The 13,245-nt window shown below is 43.4% G+C and overlaps 2 protein-coding genes across 12 annotated transcripts in view; one reads left to right on the forward strand and one right to left on the reverse strand.

Moving 5' to 3' along the window:
* The window catches only part of thtpa (thiamine triphosphatase), an 18,479-nt gene continuing 5,234 nt past the window's right edge, over positions 1-13,245 (reverse strand). Inside the window, exons 1-4 of one of the 9 annotated variants that reach the window (XM_032503909.1) lie at positions 2,915-2,972; positions 1,324-1,393; positions 575-1,072; positions 1-446 (exon numbers count right to left, since the gene is read on the reverse strand). In XM_032503909.1, the coding sequence (XP_032359800.1) occupies positions 346-446; positions 575-1,072; positions 1,324-1,393 (669 nt within the window). In that variant the 5' untranslated portion in view covers positions 2,915-2,972 and the 3' untranslated portion in view covers positions 1-345. Of the gene's footprint in view, positions 447-574; positions 1,073-1,323; positions 1,471-1,833; positions 1,899-2,775; positions 2,834-2,914; positions 2,973-13,245 lie in introns of those variants that run through there. The other 8 variants (XM_032503913.1, XM_032503912.1, XM_032503908.1 and 5 more) reach the window with 8 other exon arrangements.
* The window catches only part of zfhx2 (zinc finger homeobox 2), a 13,459-nt gene continuing 3,735 nt past the window's right edge, over positions 3,522-13,245 (forward strand). The window contains exons 1-4 of one of the 3 annotated variants that reach the window (XM_032503888.1): positions 3,522-3,755; positions 5,936-6,094; positions 7,463-7,523; positions 8,399-12,526. In XM_032503888.1, coding sequence (XP_032359779.1) covers positions 9,047-12,526 — 3,480 coding nt within the window. In that variant the 5' untranslated portion in view covers positions 3,522-3,755; positions 5,936-6,094; positions 7,463-7,523; positions 8,399-9,046. Of the gene's footprint in view, positions 3,756-3,814; positions 4,328-5,935; positions 6,095-7,462; positions 7,524-8,398; positions 12,527-13,245 lie in introns of those variants that run through there. The other 2 variants (XM_032503890.1, XM_032503889.1) reach the window with 2 other exon arrangements.

The following is a 13,245-nucleotide window of genomic DNA, read 5'->3' on the forward strand; positions in this document are numbered from 1 at the left end:
TCATCAGTAATGGTAAATCGACAGTATGGCACACCGTTTATTTCCAGTATTCACACCTCCTCTCACACACGCCAGATACACACATAACTGTTGCATGGGGTGTATTAGGACCTCGCCAATAATCACACAGCAAATGTTAATTTCAAAGGCCTATTGCTGTTTTCTAAAGTTTCTAATTCTGGAAATATGAGATATTAGGGTCTCTACAGTGCCGATACAGTGAGTCGTTAAGTTGAAAAAAACATTTTAATCAAAATTAGGCTTTCTGATAAACAATACCTTATCTTACAGATATGACTATGTATCTTAAAATCTATAAGTGTTTCCAACCGTGCATGATATGTCCTACAGAACATGTTTGCTCAGTAGCTTTGCATAGTGCTCTGGGTAATTTCTTTTAAGGTAAACACTCATTTTCCCTTCAACTCGCTGATCTCCAGTTAGACCTGTGAAGAAGGAGAGCAAATATTTATAGAATGGCAAATGATATCCTACTGGAGGAATATAGTTAATGATACTAAACGTGTTAGATGTATATGAAAAGTGTGACAGTTTTGACAGTTTTGAGTCTTACCCAGCATTTCAGCCGTTCTTTTGATCTTCTCTAAGGCAGACTGCACATCTCCTCCCTCTGGAAGTAGGACCTCTATCTCTCCCACACTGAATCCAAAGTCAGCTTGGTCAAGATCTATCTGCACCCCCTCCTCCTCTAAAGTGAATGACCTCCGCATTGTTGTAAACTCCGCAAAGCACACCAGATTCATTGTGCTCAGCCAGGCCTCATCCTCCTGCGAGCGGCTCGTCTCTGTCTCTCGGTCCTCACGAACATCTTTTAGAACCTCTTTCACTCTTATTTGAATTTCAGGTAGATTGGTTATCTCCTTGTAGCGGGAGCACAATGCTGCCGCTTTAGATTGTTCTTCAGACGTCTCTTTTGCCTCGTTGAATGCGGTTGGGCACTTAAGCTCCCAGCATTCTTTACGTTTACGCAGCCACATGTCTCTCAAAGTCAGCTTGAACGTGGGCGTGTCAAAGTACTGGTCACAAAACTGACGCTGACCAAGACACACTGCTGGGTAAAAGAAGTGGGATGAAGAGGGATACATGACTTTAAAAATGGATGAATGAATATAAAAAAAAAAAAAAAACTGTTGAACTTTGTTATTAACAAGAGACGCATGGCCAGTGTTACTTCAGTTGCAGAGCAAACCACAGCAATTAGTGTCGTTAAATGAAGAAGGCGATGTGGATCACAGCATCAGTCAAATGCCTCAGTTCTTAATGTACCCATGTGTAAATGTGTTAGACAAATTAAAGACGTACCCCCGATCTTCTCCAGTGTTTTCAGAGTGTCGGCATTGCACACAAATTTTCTTTCCACTTCCACACTCATCTGAAATGACATAACAAGAGCAACACCAACAGTACTGTATGATTACAAATCCAACTAAAGATGGCAAGCTTATAGACTTATATTAGGACTAAAATCACATATCACGATATATTCTTGACCAAATAACTCAATATTGATATTGCTGTGACATTCTAGGTCTGACAATTAGTGCTTTCACAAAATATCTTCACAATTAGATTTCAGGTAAATTGTCATGAGTAATGTGGACATAATGTCTTTGTGGGGAAAAGGCAAATAATAGAACAGCTAGAACCGTCTGGTAAGATCAGAAAATGACATCACTTTACTGTAATGCAGCCTTTAAAACCAGGAAAAGACAACACATATGTTATGTCACATATTACAACATCCAAAATCTTAAGACAATATCTAGTCTCATATCACGATATCGATATATTGATATATTGCCCAGCCTTAATTGATATTCATCTTTTAGTAAGACACCTAATAGGCAGGTGCTTTTTATTTAAGGTTTTTATATAAGACTGTGTTTTTTCAAAGTTTAACACCTAAACACAGTAACAGGGATCTCTTATTTTAACGCCTAGTCAAAATGTCAACATCAAGTCAAAAGTTAAAAGCTCTTTTATACTTTAAAAAAATGTATTGTACATTAACCAATGGTAGAAAAGTATGTTAATTAAGTTCTATGCATTAAGTACAGTACCGTTTGAGGTACTTTACTTGAGTTTATCCATACTTTTTTCCTTAATGACTACAGTTGAGACGGGATATTGCACTTTCTACTCCACTTGATTTATTAAACAATTTTAGTTACAGGCTGATTTGCAGATTACAACTGTACATACAAAATAAAAAATATAATGCATTATATGTGTATATAAAAACCTTAAAAGTATATAAATTACATTTCACTATAACCTGCGACATTAAAATGCATCTTACACAGTAATGTAGCAGTAATAATAAAAATAATAATCTAATATAACAATTACATACACAGTATTTATATAATAATAATAATATAATAACAATAATAATATAAACTTCTGTACTTTCACTACTACTATAGTACTTTACGAGGAATAGAGTAGTTTTGCATTGTTATTATTACTAAAGTAAGGGATCTGCATTTAATCATTATTTTCTCAGGGTTGTGACATTTTTAGCTAGGGCGGTTTTGCAAATGTTATAGTTATTCTGTTTGGTAGCCTATTATTTTTTTCAAGCCCTATTGTAAACTGCCTGTAAATGCTCAAAACTGTTAACTGTTATCGTTAAACCAACAACTTTAGAGTAATAGCAGCACAGCAGTGGCGATTGTAGCCTCTCCATATGTTCATTATAATAACGAAAATTTCTGCCCAAGCAACTGCTGCTGACTCAAGTCAAAATCCTCTAACTGAACCACAGAGTTGAAAAAGTCCCAAGTCAAGCCCCCCCCCCCCCCCCCCAAATTCAAATAATTCGGCATCAAAACGTGAGCGACAGATCAATCACGGATATATTAAGCGAATCAACCGGAGCAGCGAGCCCTACCGTGGTCTTGGTTGGATGTCCTGCCCCTACACATACACGTCAGCGAGTTGTATTTTGCACAGGCGCAATGAAAGACACCTATCAGTGTATTCAGGGACATCACTTCCTGTCCCAGTAACGCAGGGGCATACAGATGGTGCAGTTTTAATCCCCTCTGCTTCATAAATATGCATTCCACATACTCGACTATTGATGTGCGCCACACCTATCATTTGATTGAAAGCGTGTCATAATTCGCGCGCACGGTGCTGAGTAGAGCCTTCGCGCTCATGTCTCTATTATTCAGGCCTTAATTAACTCGTCACACTCTTTGTGACAATCCAAGTTGGCAGAATGGGGACTCGTTTCATATTCACCTTTTAATGTAAAAACGCGGAAGGGATTCACATTAAAGGAGTTTCCATGCAATCTAGGCACCGAGATAGTTGTTTAGAACAGTAGATATCATGCATTTTTTCTTTAAGATTAGGTTTCATACTCAATGAGGAATCGACGTTTCAACATACATTAATAATCTCTAATATCTGCGGGGTTACATAAGGGATTTGAAAGCCGTGTCTGCCCCTTCTGAATGTCAGCAATCAGCCTTGGGGGGAGCTGTGGTCTGTTTACTAGAGGGAAGAGGGGAAGGAGAGAGGGATAGGGCGAATGAAGGGAGGGGAGAACAGGAGAGAGAGCGAGAGAGATAGAGAGAGATAGGGAGAGAGAGAGAGAGAGAGAGAGGGAGGGAGAGAGAGAGAGAGAGAGAGGGTAGGCAAGAAAACTTTTCACTTCTGAGGAGCCACAGAGGAAGCGTGTGTGTGTGTGTGTGTGCGCGCGTGCTGGAGCGGCGACCATGCAGGTAAAAACGCATTAGCTAATTGCTCTGAACTTAATTAAACGTCATTCGCGATCGGTTAATTGTGCCGATTTGTGCGGGGATAGTGGCCTGCGACTGATAGAGGATCGAGCAAACGACGGATTGTGCGCTATACTAATCCGATCCCTTATAGAAATCCAACATTAAATCCCAAACTTTTTCTGCCTCTCGTCTCTCTTTCGCCTGCTCTCCCTACACCACCCCCATCGTCGAGGCGACAGCGGCGCACGTACTCCGCTTCAAGTCGCTTTTTAGCGTTTAATTTTTTTCGCCAATTACGGCTTGAAGCTGTTAAAATGGTAGTTTAAATGGCCATGTGTTGGACCGTAAGTATTAAAGGTATGGATTTGAACGGTAGGACGCGTCAAAAGGGGGTCTGCTGGGCGGCGAGGGAGGAGGGGGGGGTGCGAGTGTTTTCTAACACATCTGTAAACGGAGCCCACGTTCATTAATTAAATGGCTTTAGTCCGGCTAGGCCTCAATTTGCGCTGTTGAGCAGGAGGCGGCGGGCGGTGCAACACTACATGCCCGATTGGCAGCCTACAATCAGAGGGGTAAGGAAATAACTCGAGGCCGAGGTTGGTGATCTAATGCCTAGCGAGAGTATTTTCTACCCTTGGTGAACTCGGTCGGTGGAAGCTGCAGTTCCCACCTGGACCGGGCAGAGTTTGTAGGGAGCAGAGAGACTAGCCAGTTGGAGACAGTTTGAGGAGCGGTTAATTATCTCCGCCTGCTAACAGGCTAGCTAGCAAAGTGACACGACTGTTATTAGCTCAACCCCCTTTTGTTGATTAATTTAATGACCGTCCTGTCTCAACCGAGAGCCAGCAACGAAATTATGCATGCGCATGCCCTGTTTTTTTTTTTGTAGTTTCGGAGAAGTGTCTGGCTATCACTGCGGGGTTATTTTCAGTAAACTAAACAGCTAACCAGCATTTCCAGAAACACTACTGTAATGCGACGTTACGGGGGGGGGGGGGGCTTCTCAACCTAGCTTGCTAGCTAATTGATTCGTCTCTGGTCGGCATAGCTAATTAGACTGCTCGTTAATTAGCCAACTATGAGCAGAGAGACGTCAATCTGCTTATAGCTTGGCTTTTAATTGTGAAACTCGGGACGAGGAGCGTTTAAACATGATGTACACTCTGCAGATATAGACTTGTCGAAATAATATCTGGTCATATAGCCTGCTAGCTTGCTAATTGGTTTGACGAGGAAGTCAGGATTGGAGCTGTGTTGGTATTTCTCCTCATGGGCATGAATTGCAGTCTCGGTTGCGTCTTGGATCATGAATGCTTGTAGAAAAATGCATCAAAGCTGTGTGGGAAACATCCAGACTAGTAATCTATTCTGTCTTTTATAAAACTGCGTGGGAGTAACAGTTATTTGGCCATGCACCTCGAGTGTATGCAGTATGATTTCAGATCTCGGTTCATGTATTGGCCACGTTCCTTGTATTCGTCAAAATCTGTTGGGGGTGGATAAGTGGTTTCAAAGTCTGTATACTAATTATAAATTGTGAAGTGCATGCTATGATTTAGATTGATTTTGAATGTTTTGTTCTGCATTTAATACATTTCATGTGCACATGTGATATCTGATGAGTTTGTTACAAGTTTGATTGCAAAGAAGTATTACACAATGGATTTGTTTTTGTCTGGAGTTTACAACAGAGCAATGTACAACTTACTGAAAAAATTAGATGGATGGATACTCCTTTTTAAATTGCAAAGGTGTAATACAAACGACATAATTGTGTAACTGGAAACGGTCAGAGCAGATAAAATGTTGGGAAGGTCCCTACCAAACGTGGTTAACGTTGAATGGGACTTCCGAGACCTGTGAATGATCTAGGATTAGTTTTACTACTACAAAGGACATGCATGCCTTTTTGAATGGTATGGTCGCTGGCTTCCGATTGTGGGTTCAAGTAGTTAAACACAGAAATGCATGATAAAATCATATAACCAAACTAAGGTGTGCAACCAACAAGTTATGGTATACTTTTATCTTGGTGGGTGCCGCTCCTCTCTTGACATGGTGAAATGACATCCTTGCACCACATGTTCTTTTCTTTCTCTATTTCTATCCTGCATTTGTGTGAAATAATAACAGCCCCAGAACGAGTAGAAGTATCTTAAATCCCTCTTTTTGTTTGTCAGGAGGAGTCTGGAGAGACAGTGAGCACTGCAAGCAATGGAGTGGCAGAGTGGCTTTGCCCCCTGTGCCAAACAGGGCAAACAGACAGATCTTCCCTGTCTCTACATCTCACTGAGCAACACAGCGTGCTTCCATCTTGTGTCGACAAACTGCTGGACATTGTGAGTACGGCTCCGCAGTATGGCCAGGCTACACTCTCTGAAGGGTAGAAGTTGATTTTGTTTGGGTAGTACATCAATTTTGTGCATAATGTTTAATGAGCCCACTGATATACAGTGGTTGGACAAAATATCAAACACCTTGCAATGCTGTGGCTCTGCAGTAAATATGTGATGTGGCCAATAGAACTTCATTAGCAAAGAGGAACAGTAATAACTTCCACCTTTTGGAAATTACTCATAAAAACACAAGCGCTTCAGTATTCATTGCTGAGTTACTGTATTATTTGTTTCTGTTACTTAATCCGCCTTATGTTGTATATATTATGGAATATGAGAAACAATCCCTTATGGATAACTTTATTAATTCCAAAGATGTGTCCCCTTGCACCATTACAAACAAAGCCAAGTAAACAGGTTACATGTATGCATTGGCAAGTTTTATTCAACAAAAATGTTTATCCTTTGACATTCCCATATGTAATTACTGAGTAAAAGCTTATACTAGTTTAGAACAAGTTATGTATTTTACATAGGTAAGCACTTATCAGAATTCATATCTTAGTGTTTTTTCAGTTGGTATTTCAAAATAAAAAAAACTGATTTCCATAAACAAATAGTCCAGTACATTATATGTAATATTCAATATCTCCAAATGAATACAGTGGAGACTTGTTTAGTAGAAGATGTGCCGTTTTGAGAAGGTCATCGGTGCGATCATAGGCTGTCCAGAAGCTTTTTAATCCAGCCTGGAACTACAGTGTCTTTGTACAATAAATTCAGAATTATGAATCCATAGATAAAGTTATGTGCTGTTCAATGTCTCCGTATCACTTTAAGCAAGCGTTGTTGTTGTTGTCATTGTTTCGCATGAAAGCTAACATTTGGGCCTTACATTAGTAATAAGTGGCGTGAATTGTGACTAACGATCAGCACTTTAGTGTAAGTGTTCATTATTTTGATAGTGTGAATATTTCATAGTTTGGACTAACCAGTTACAGAATATGTCAGTGTGAAGGTATTTGCTGAGTAGAGATCAAATTAGGAGGGGAAAAACAAGCACCTCAATGAACACACTATTTGTAATGAGTCTATGACAATTTAGTGTGTTAAGAAATAGAAGGATTTTTATTGGTGGATGAATTGATCAGGCTGCTTAATTAATGCCTTTAGGGTAATTAAAGGGTAATTGAAATAAAATGAAAGGCTAGCAAAGCTTGCTATGTGTAATACAACCACACATCAAGGAGTCACACCCAAATGTTGTGCAGCTCAACAGCTACAAAGCATTCAGCTCATCTGAAAGGAGCTATTGCAGAGTTAAGTTTGCTATGGGAATTAGCTGACACTCTCCTTTCTTTTTCTTAACAGGCTATTCTAAAACAGTGTGCCAGTGGAGGAGAAAAGGACAAAAGTTCTCTAAAATCTTTAGGTGAGTGTGAAAAAATACTATAATATTATTGAAATGGGGAGAAGAAATTCACGAAATGTAGTACTGGAATAACACACATGCATGCTCTTCTTCATGTTCCTATAACTGGAGAAGTTACACTGAAATTGTGCTAATTAAAAACAACTAGTACATTGCTTGGCCTGTGGTATTGCTGCCTAAACCACTGGATAGCCTGCTACTCACTTACTGATTTACCTGAACGTTGCAGATTCAGAATGCAATCGCAAAATATCACAATAAAAAATGTGGATTGATCAGACTTTAGCATCATGGACTCATGGCAGTGCGCTACCCACCTGGTCCGTTATGAGAGCTAATCAGCACGTATCTGCACTCATCAACCACCTGTGAGTGAGTGAGTGAGTGAGTGAGTGAGTGAGTGAGTGAGTGAGTGACCAGCAGAGGTGTTAATTTCCACATAGGTTTAGTGGCTTGACGGTTAATGGCGAAGTATGGGATTTGATTTGCGGGGTTATTTTGGCAACGGTAATGTTGTTAGTGTTGTAAGTTAGCAGTAGACTTAACGGTCCCAGGGTGATTCTGATGAACTGGTGTGTCTGTCTGGTTCAGCTCTGAGATGTTCTCACATTGTGCTGTGACGTGCACGTTACTTTCCCACACTCCCAAACACAGAAACGCACACTCACACATACATACAGATATGTCTTGCTTTATTAGATGGCTATAAAGGAAAAACAAAGAGGCATTTACAGTGGGAAAATGCCCCTTATGTGGGGTGCCTGCAGGTGGTTAAAAAGGTAGACATGGGCTGATCAGTATGCAAATGTGCACTTCTGTTCAGTTCAACCTCCATTTACGAGAACATAAAAGTGAATCTGTTTTTATTTTTTCAGGTGCTGAATCTTTGCAACTGAAGCACGCTGAAGACGTAGATCCCTGCCAATCTAGTGAGAGTTCAGACGCTATCCAGACGCTTGGAGACCAAGAGATGGAGAAAGTAAGAATAATGGAACAGGAGGAAGGTAAAGCTGAGCCAGAGCCAGAAGAGGAGGGAAATCAACCGACAGGAGCAACTGAAAACCCGGAAATTCCAGACGCTAGTGAAAAGTCAGTTGGTAAAAATGGTGTGCCAGCTGACAATAACACCCAGTCATTCAAATGCAATGCCTGCCTGGAAACTTTTGCCAGCAAATCTGCTTTGAAAGTTCATTACAACTCTGCATCCCACATTCAAAGGATGACAGTTCCCTCAGTTCCTGTCCTGTCTCGGCCATATATATCAAACAAACCCTACCAGTGTGCTACATGTCGAGTCTCTTACAATCATGCCATCACCCTTGAGAGCCATATGAAATCTGTCTTGCACCAGACCCGCAGCAGAAATGCTGGAATTGTCGCACATGCTGCAAACAGCACAGTTGATTCTGCTAGTTTGGGAGGGACCACCACCACCAGTGCTCTAAACACTGTGGTGACCACATCTGGAAGTGGAACCAGTCAGTTAGTTACCACCCACCACCTGTGCTGCGCCTGGGACTGTGATGGTGACTACTACAAAAGACGGAGAGCAGATTCAAACTTCGCAAGTGGCTCCCTCCCTCCTCACATCCCCAGTGGCCTCAGCTCAGGCGGTCTCAGCCTTTCTCACCCTCCTCACATCTAGTCCCAGCACCCTCTCACACTCCCTCCTCCCTTCCCTGTTCGCGGCTAGTGCTGCTCCTGGTGCCGCCGTGCCTCAGCTCGTGCCTCAGCCTCAAATGGTCATGCCCTTGATCTTGAATGGGCTCCAAGCCCAAACCCAGCAGCACCAAGAGAACCAGCAAGGTCAGCTCCTAACTCAGTGTGTGCCATTTGTAGGTCTCAGCACAGCCCAGCAAGCCCTCCTAACCCAAAGACTTAACAGCTTACAGAACCAGTGGCCCTCTGCAGGAGTTCCCACAAACATGCAGCCTTGCCTGGAAGAGCAAAAACAGACTGTAAAGTGTGAGAGAGAGCAGGAAAGGCAGAGCAGTGATGAGACCGTTGACGAGAAGTTCTCGGATCAGCTCATGGACAGGAATAACTGGACTACAGAGAACATTAAAACAGATAAATGTGAGGACAGTAAAGATTCTGCACAGTGTCCTAACATAGAAGGCAAAGTGAAGGTAGAGAAAAATGAAGACCGTAGGAAGGCAATTGGAAATAGCACAACAGATGGGGACAGCTCGACTAATCAGTTGGACCTGGAAGGTGATAAAGCAGCTAGCCTCTGTCTCTCCCCAGCGGGCACAGACAAGAGCCTCCGCAATAAGAATCTCTCGCCTTCTGCATCTGTGCCCAGCAACTCGAGCCTCAGTCCTTTAAATTTAAACCTTACACTTAGCCCCGATTCTACTCCTCAGAAATCACAATCAGGCACTAGCCCCTGTGGCTCTCTTGGCACTCCGAAATCCAGTCCGAGCACAAATGCCTTAACTAACAACCAAACTCGACCCCTTTGTAATGCAATGGGGTCCATTTATCCAGACGTTCCAGTGCTGTCAGAGTTCCAGTCGGAGGTTCTCTGGGCGTTCTTTGAGTCACGCAGTGAGGCTGATGCTGCAAGTCCTCCCCGTGAGGACTGCGAGGCGCTGGGCAGAGAGGTTGGACTTTCTGAGGAAGAGGTACGCAGGTGGTTGAGCCAAGCTCGACATGCCAAACGGAGGCAGAGGGCGTCAGAGTTAGAACACCTGCGACGCTTGGCAGGATTTACAAGGCATGCCCAAAGTTCTGACAATGACTATGATGACGAGGAAAGCTCACTGATTATAGCAGAAGGTGATGATGATGTGGAAGCGTCAGGAAGTCAGGCAATGGATTTGTCTAGTACAAGAGGGAAACGCAGACAGAAAGATTTGGGAAGGGAGGGTCAGGGAGATTCCTGTCTCACTTCTGACTCAGAAAATGAGGTATACACCTCCGTCATTGTGTCTGATGAGGAAAGTCAGAATGGGTCTGTGAGGGAGGGTCCTGAGAGCCCTGCTAAAGATGAAGCACCGTGGGAAGTTCATGTGGATAAGGGGTCAGTTGGAGGAAAGGTCTTGCGCTCCACAACTGTGTTTCTATCTGATGCAGAGGATGAGTATGAAGACGAGGAGGGTGGAGGGGCTCAGAGGGCCAAGAGGAAAAAGCGGAAAGGGGAGTTTGAGCTAGATGAGGTGGAGGTGAAGAAGGAGAGGCAGGACCCTGATGTGGATCTAGAGTTGGAGGCCCAAGGGGATCCTCCAAGTTCACAGTCCCACGCTGAGATTCCAACCAGTGCTCTGCACTCACTTCCTCTGTCCCTTGCCCCTTTTTCTACTCAGTTCCTGAGCCCCTATGTTCTCTCTCTTACTCCTTCATTGGTTGATGGTAACAAACTACCCATCTTTCCTAACCCGCCAACCATCACACGCTTCTCCAGCTCTCTTCTCTCGCAGTCTCTCTCCTCCCACAGCCAAACTTCCCACTACCTGTCCAATGGCGGTGACTGTGAGTCCGCTCTGGATCTCAGCATGGGGAAAAACAACTCAAAATCTGCTTCTTCCTCATCATCTCTGGCTGATAAAATTGCAGCACAGAAGGGACAGTTGTTGGATGGGCTTGGCTTGAGGCCCACATCCAAAGGTCTGGTAGTAGTCCAGGTGAAGCCTGAACCCGTTACTTCCATGTCCTCTTCCAACAGCAGTATGAGTCTGAACTGCAACAACATGACAAAGTCAAGTATTTACATGAGAGCAGCAGAGAAAATGAATGCCACACTACTGGAAAGGGAGAGAGAGAAGGAAAGGGAGCAGGAGCAGCAGAGGAAATCCAAAGGAAAAAGGTATCGGGATATGAGACGTTCAAGGACCATCATTCAAGCTGAACAACTTGACATTCTGTATGGCTGCTATTTCAAAGACCCAAATCCTGGGAAACATGAGTTTGAACAGATTTCAGAGTGGGTGCACCTTCCAAAGAAGGTTGTTCAGATTTGGTTCCAGAACATGAGGGCGAGGGAACGAAAGGGTGAGGTCCGATTCATCAGTGATGGGACCCTGGCAGCAGTTGGAAAACCTCTCATCAAATTTACCTGGCCTCTTTCCAAACCCATTTTCTCCAACAAGCCTGCTCCAAATAATACTGGGTGCATCACAACTGCTCCAATTGTGCGCACCCTCATTAAGACTGAGAGAGAGCCTGTAAAGGAGCTGGGCAAACTGGCCGTGGTGAAAAAAATAGCCCCGATTCCTATCAAGCCCAAGGAGGCTGTTTCCTCTACCACTGTCTCTCCTGTGAGCAGTAGTGCTACTGCAGTGCCAAAGACCAAGCTTGAAACCACCAGCAACGTCACGATGGTCAAAGTTGCACCCAAAGTCAACACGCCTGTTCTTTTAGCACCACCCAAGGATCCAATCCCTATTGCCCCGCGACCGGCCCAGAAACGAAAGCTGGAAGAGGAAAGCGAGGAAGAAAAGACGGATGAGGAGAAAGACAGTGAAAATGAGATGGGTCCTGGACCAGGGGTCACTAACCGCATGGTGCCCAAGCTGCCCACAACTCCTATCCACAACAGGCCTCCTGCCACGACAGTGGTGCCACAAAAACAGAATGGGCTCAATTACTGGACCCCCAAGGTCCCCATCAAGATCAACACTCTATCAAGAGAACAATTGGCTCTTCCAACACACACGCCTCCCCGTACCATCCCCCCTCCTCCCACACCCAGCATTGCGCCAGTTAGCCCCAATACCCCCAGCTCTGCCAAGGTGGCAAGCCCCTCCACCCCGGTTGTAGCTAAATCCAGCCCGACAGAAAGCAGCTTTCTGCCCCACTCATCCAGCCGTAGGCCCCGCACACACCTGTCCTGCCTACAGCTGTCCATTCTGCAGTCCTGTTACGAGACCTGTGCCCACCCTAACGCCATGGAGTGCGAGGCAATCGGCACCGAGCTCAACCTGCCACTCAAGGTGGTGCAGATCTGGTTCCAAAACACCAGAGCCAAGGAGAAGCGCTGGAGGCTTCAACAAGAGAAAATGGTAAGAAATCTTTGACACAAAATCACAGTATTGTTTATACAGTAAGAGACTAATGCAATTCACAACAAGGTAGGTCACTGAAGTCCACTGAAGAGAAAACCTTTTCTTTTTTTTGGAATCACATTGCTTCTTTGTACATTGTATTCTGGGGCTGGGCAATAATTCAATATTGTATATTGACTTTCAGTGGAATCGTATAGTGGTTAGGGTTTGGTACCGAGCTCTGTACTTGTACCGACCACATGGCTTTGGTACTACTGGTAAATCATTTGGTGCCAAATTTCTGAGCATGTAATTGGTAGCTTCTCTGTCCCCTCCCCTGCATGTGTGAGAGAGAGCGGGGCTCATGCTCAGAGCTGCAGCGTAGACAGATCAAAACTACGTCGACTCGGCAGTATTATTCTGCAATAATCAATATTTGGCTAGACAATCCTATAATGATACATCAAGGTATCGGTCTAACTATGAATACAAAATGCCTGTGAAAAGGTTAAGTACACTTTTATTCACTCAAAGTCCACACTTGAAAAACCGCACAGTTCTGCATAATAAGTTTTAAAGTGTAAATAAATTACAGAACTATTACAGCAACAATGAAACATTATCACAAACAAAAGGTTTCTTTATAAAAGGCACACAAACATGCTATTTCTAGTGCTATAGTGCAAAGCCAACCTGTGTATGTAAAACCTTTTAATAATTTATGCTCATACTTTTCT

The sequence above is a fragment of the Etheostoma spectabile genome, chromosome 22, assembly GCF_008692095.1.
Source record: "Etheostoma spectabile isolate EspeVRDwgs_2016 chromosome 22, UIUC_Espe_1.0, whole genome shotgun sequence".
Taxonomy (NCBI): Eukaryota; Metazoa; Chordata; class Actinopteri; order Perciformes; family Percidae; genus Etheostoma; species Etheostoma spectabile.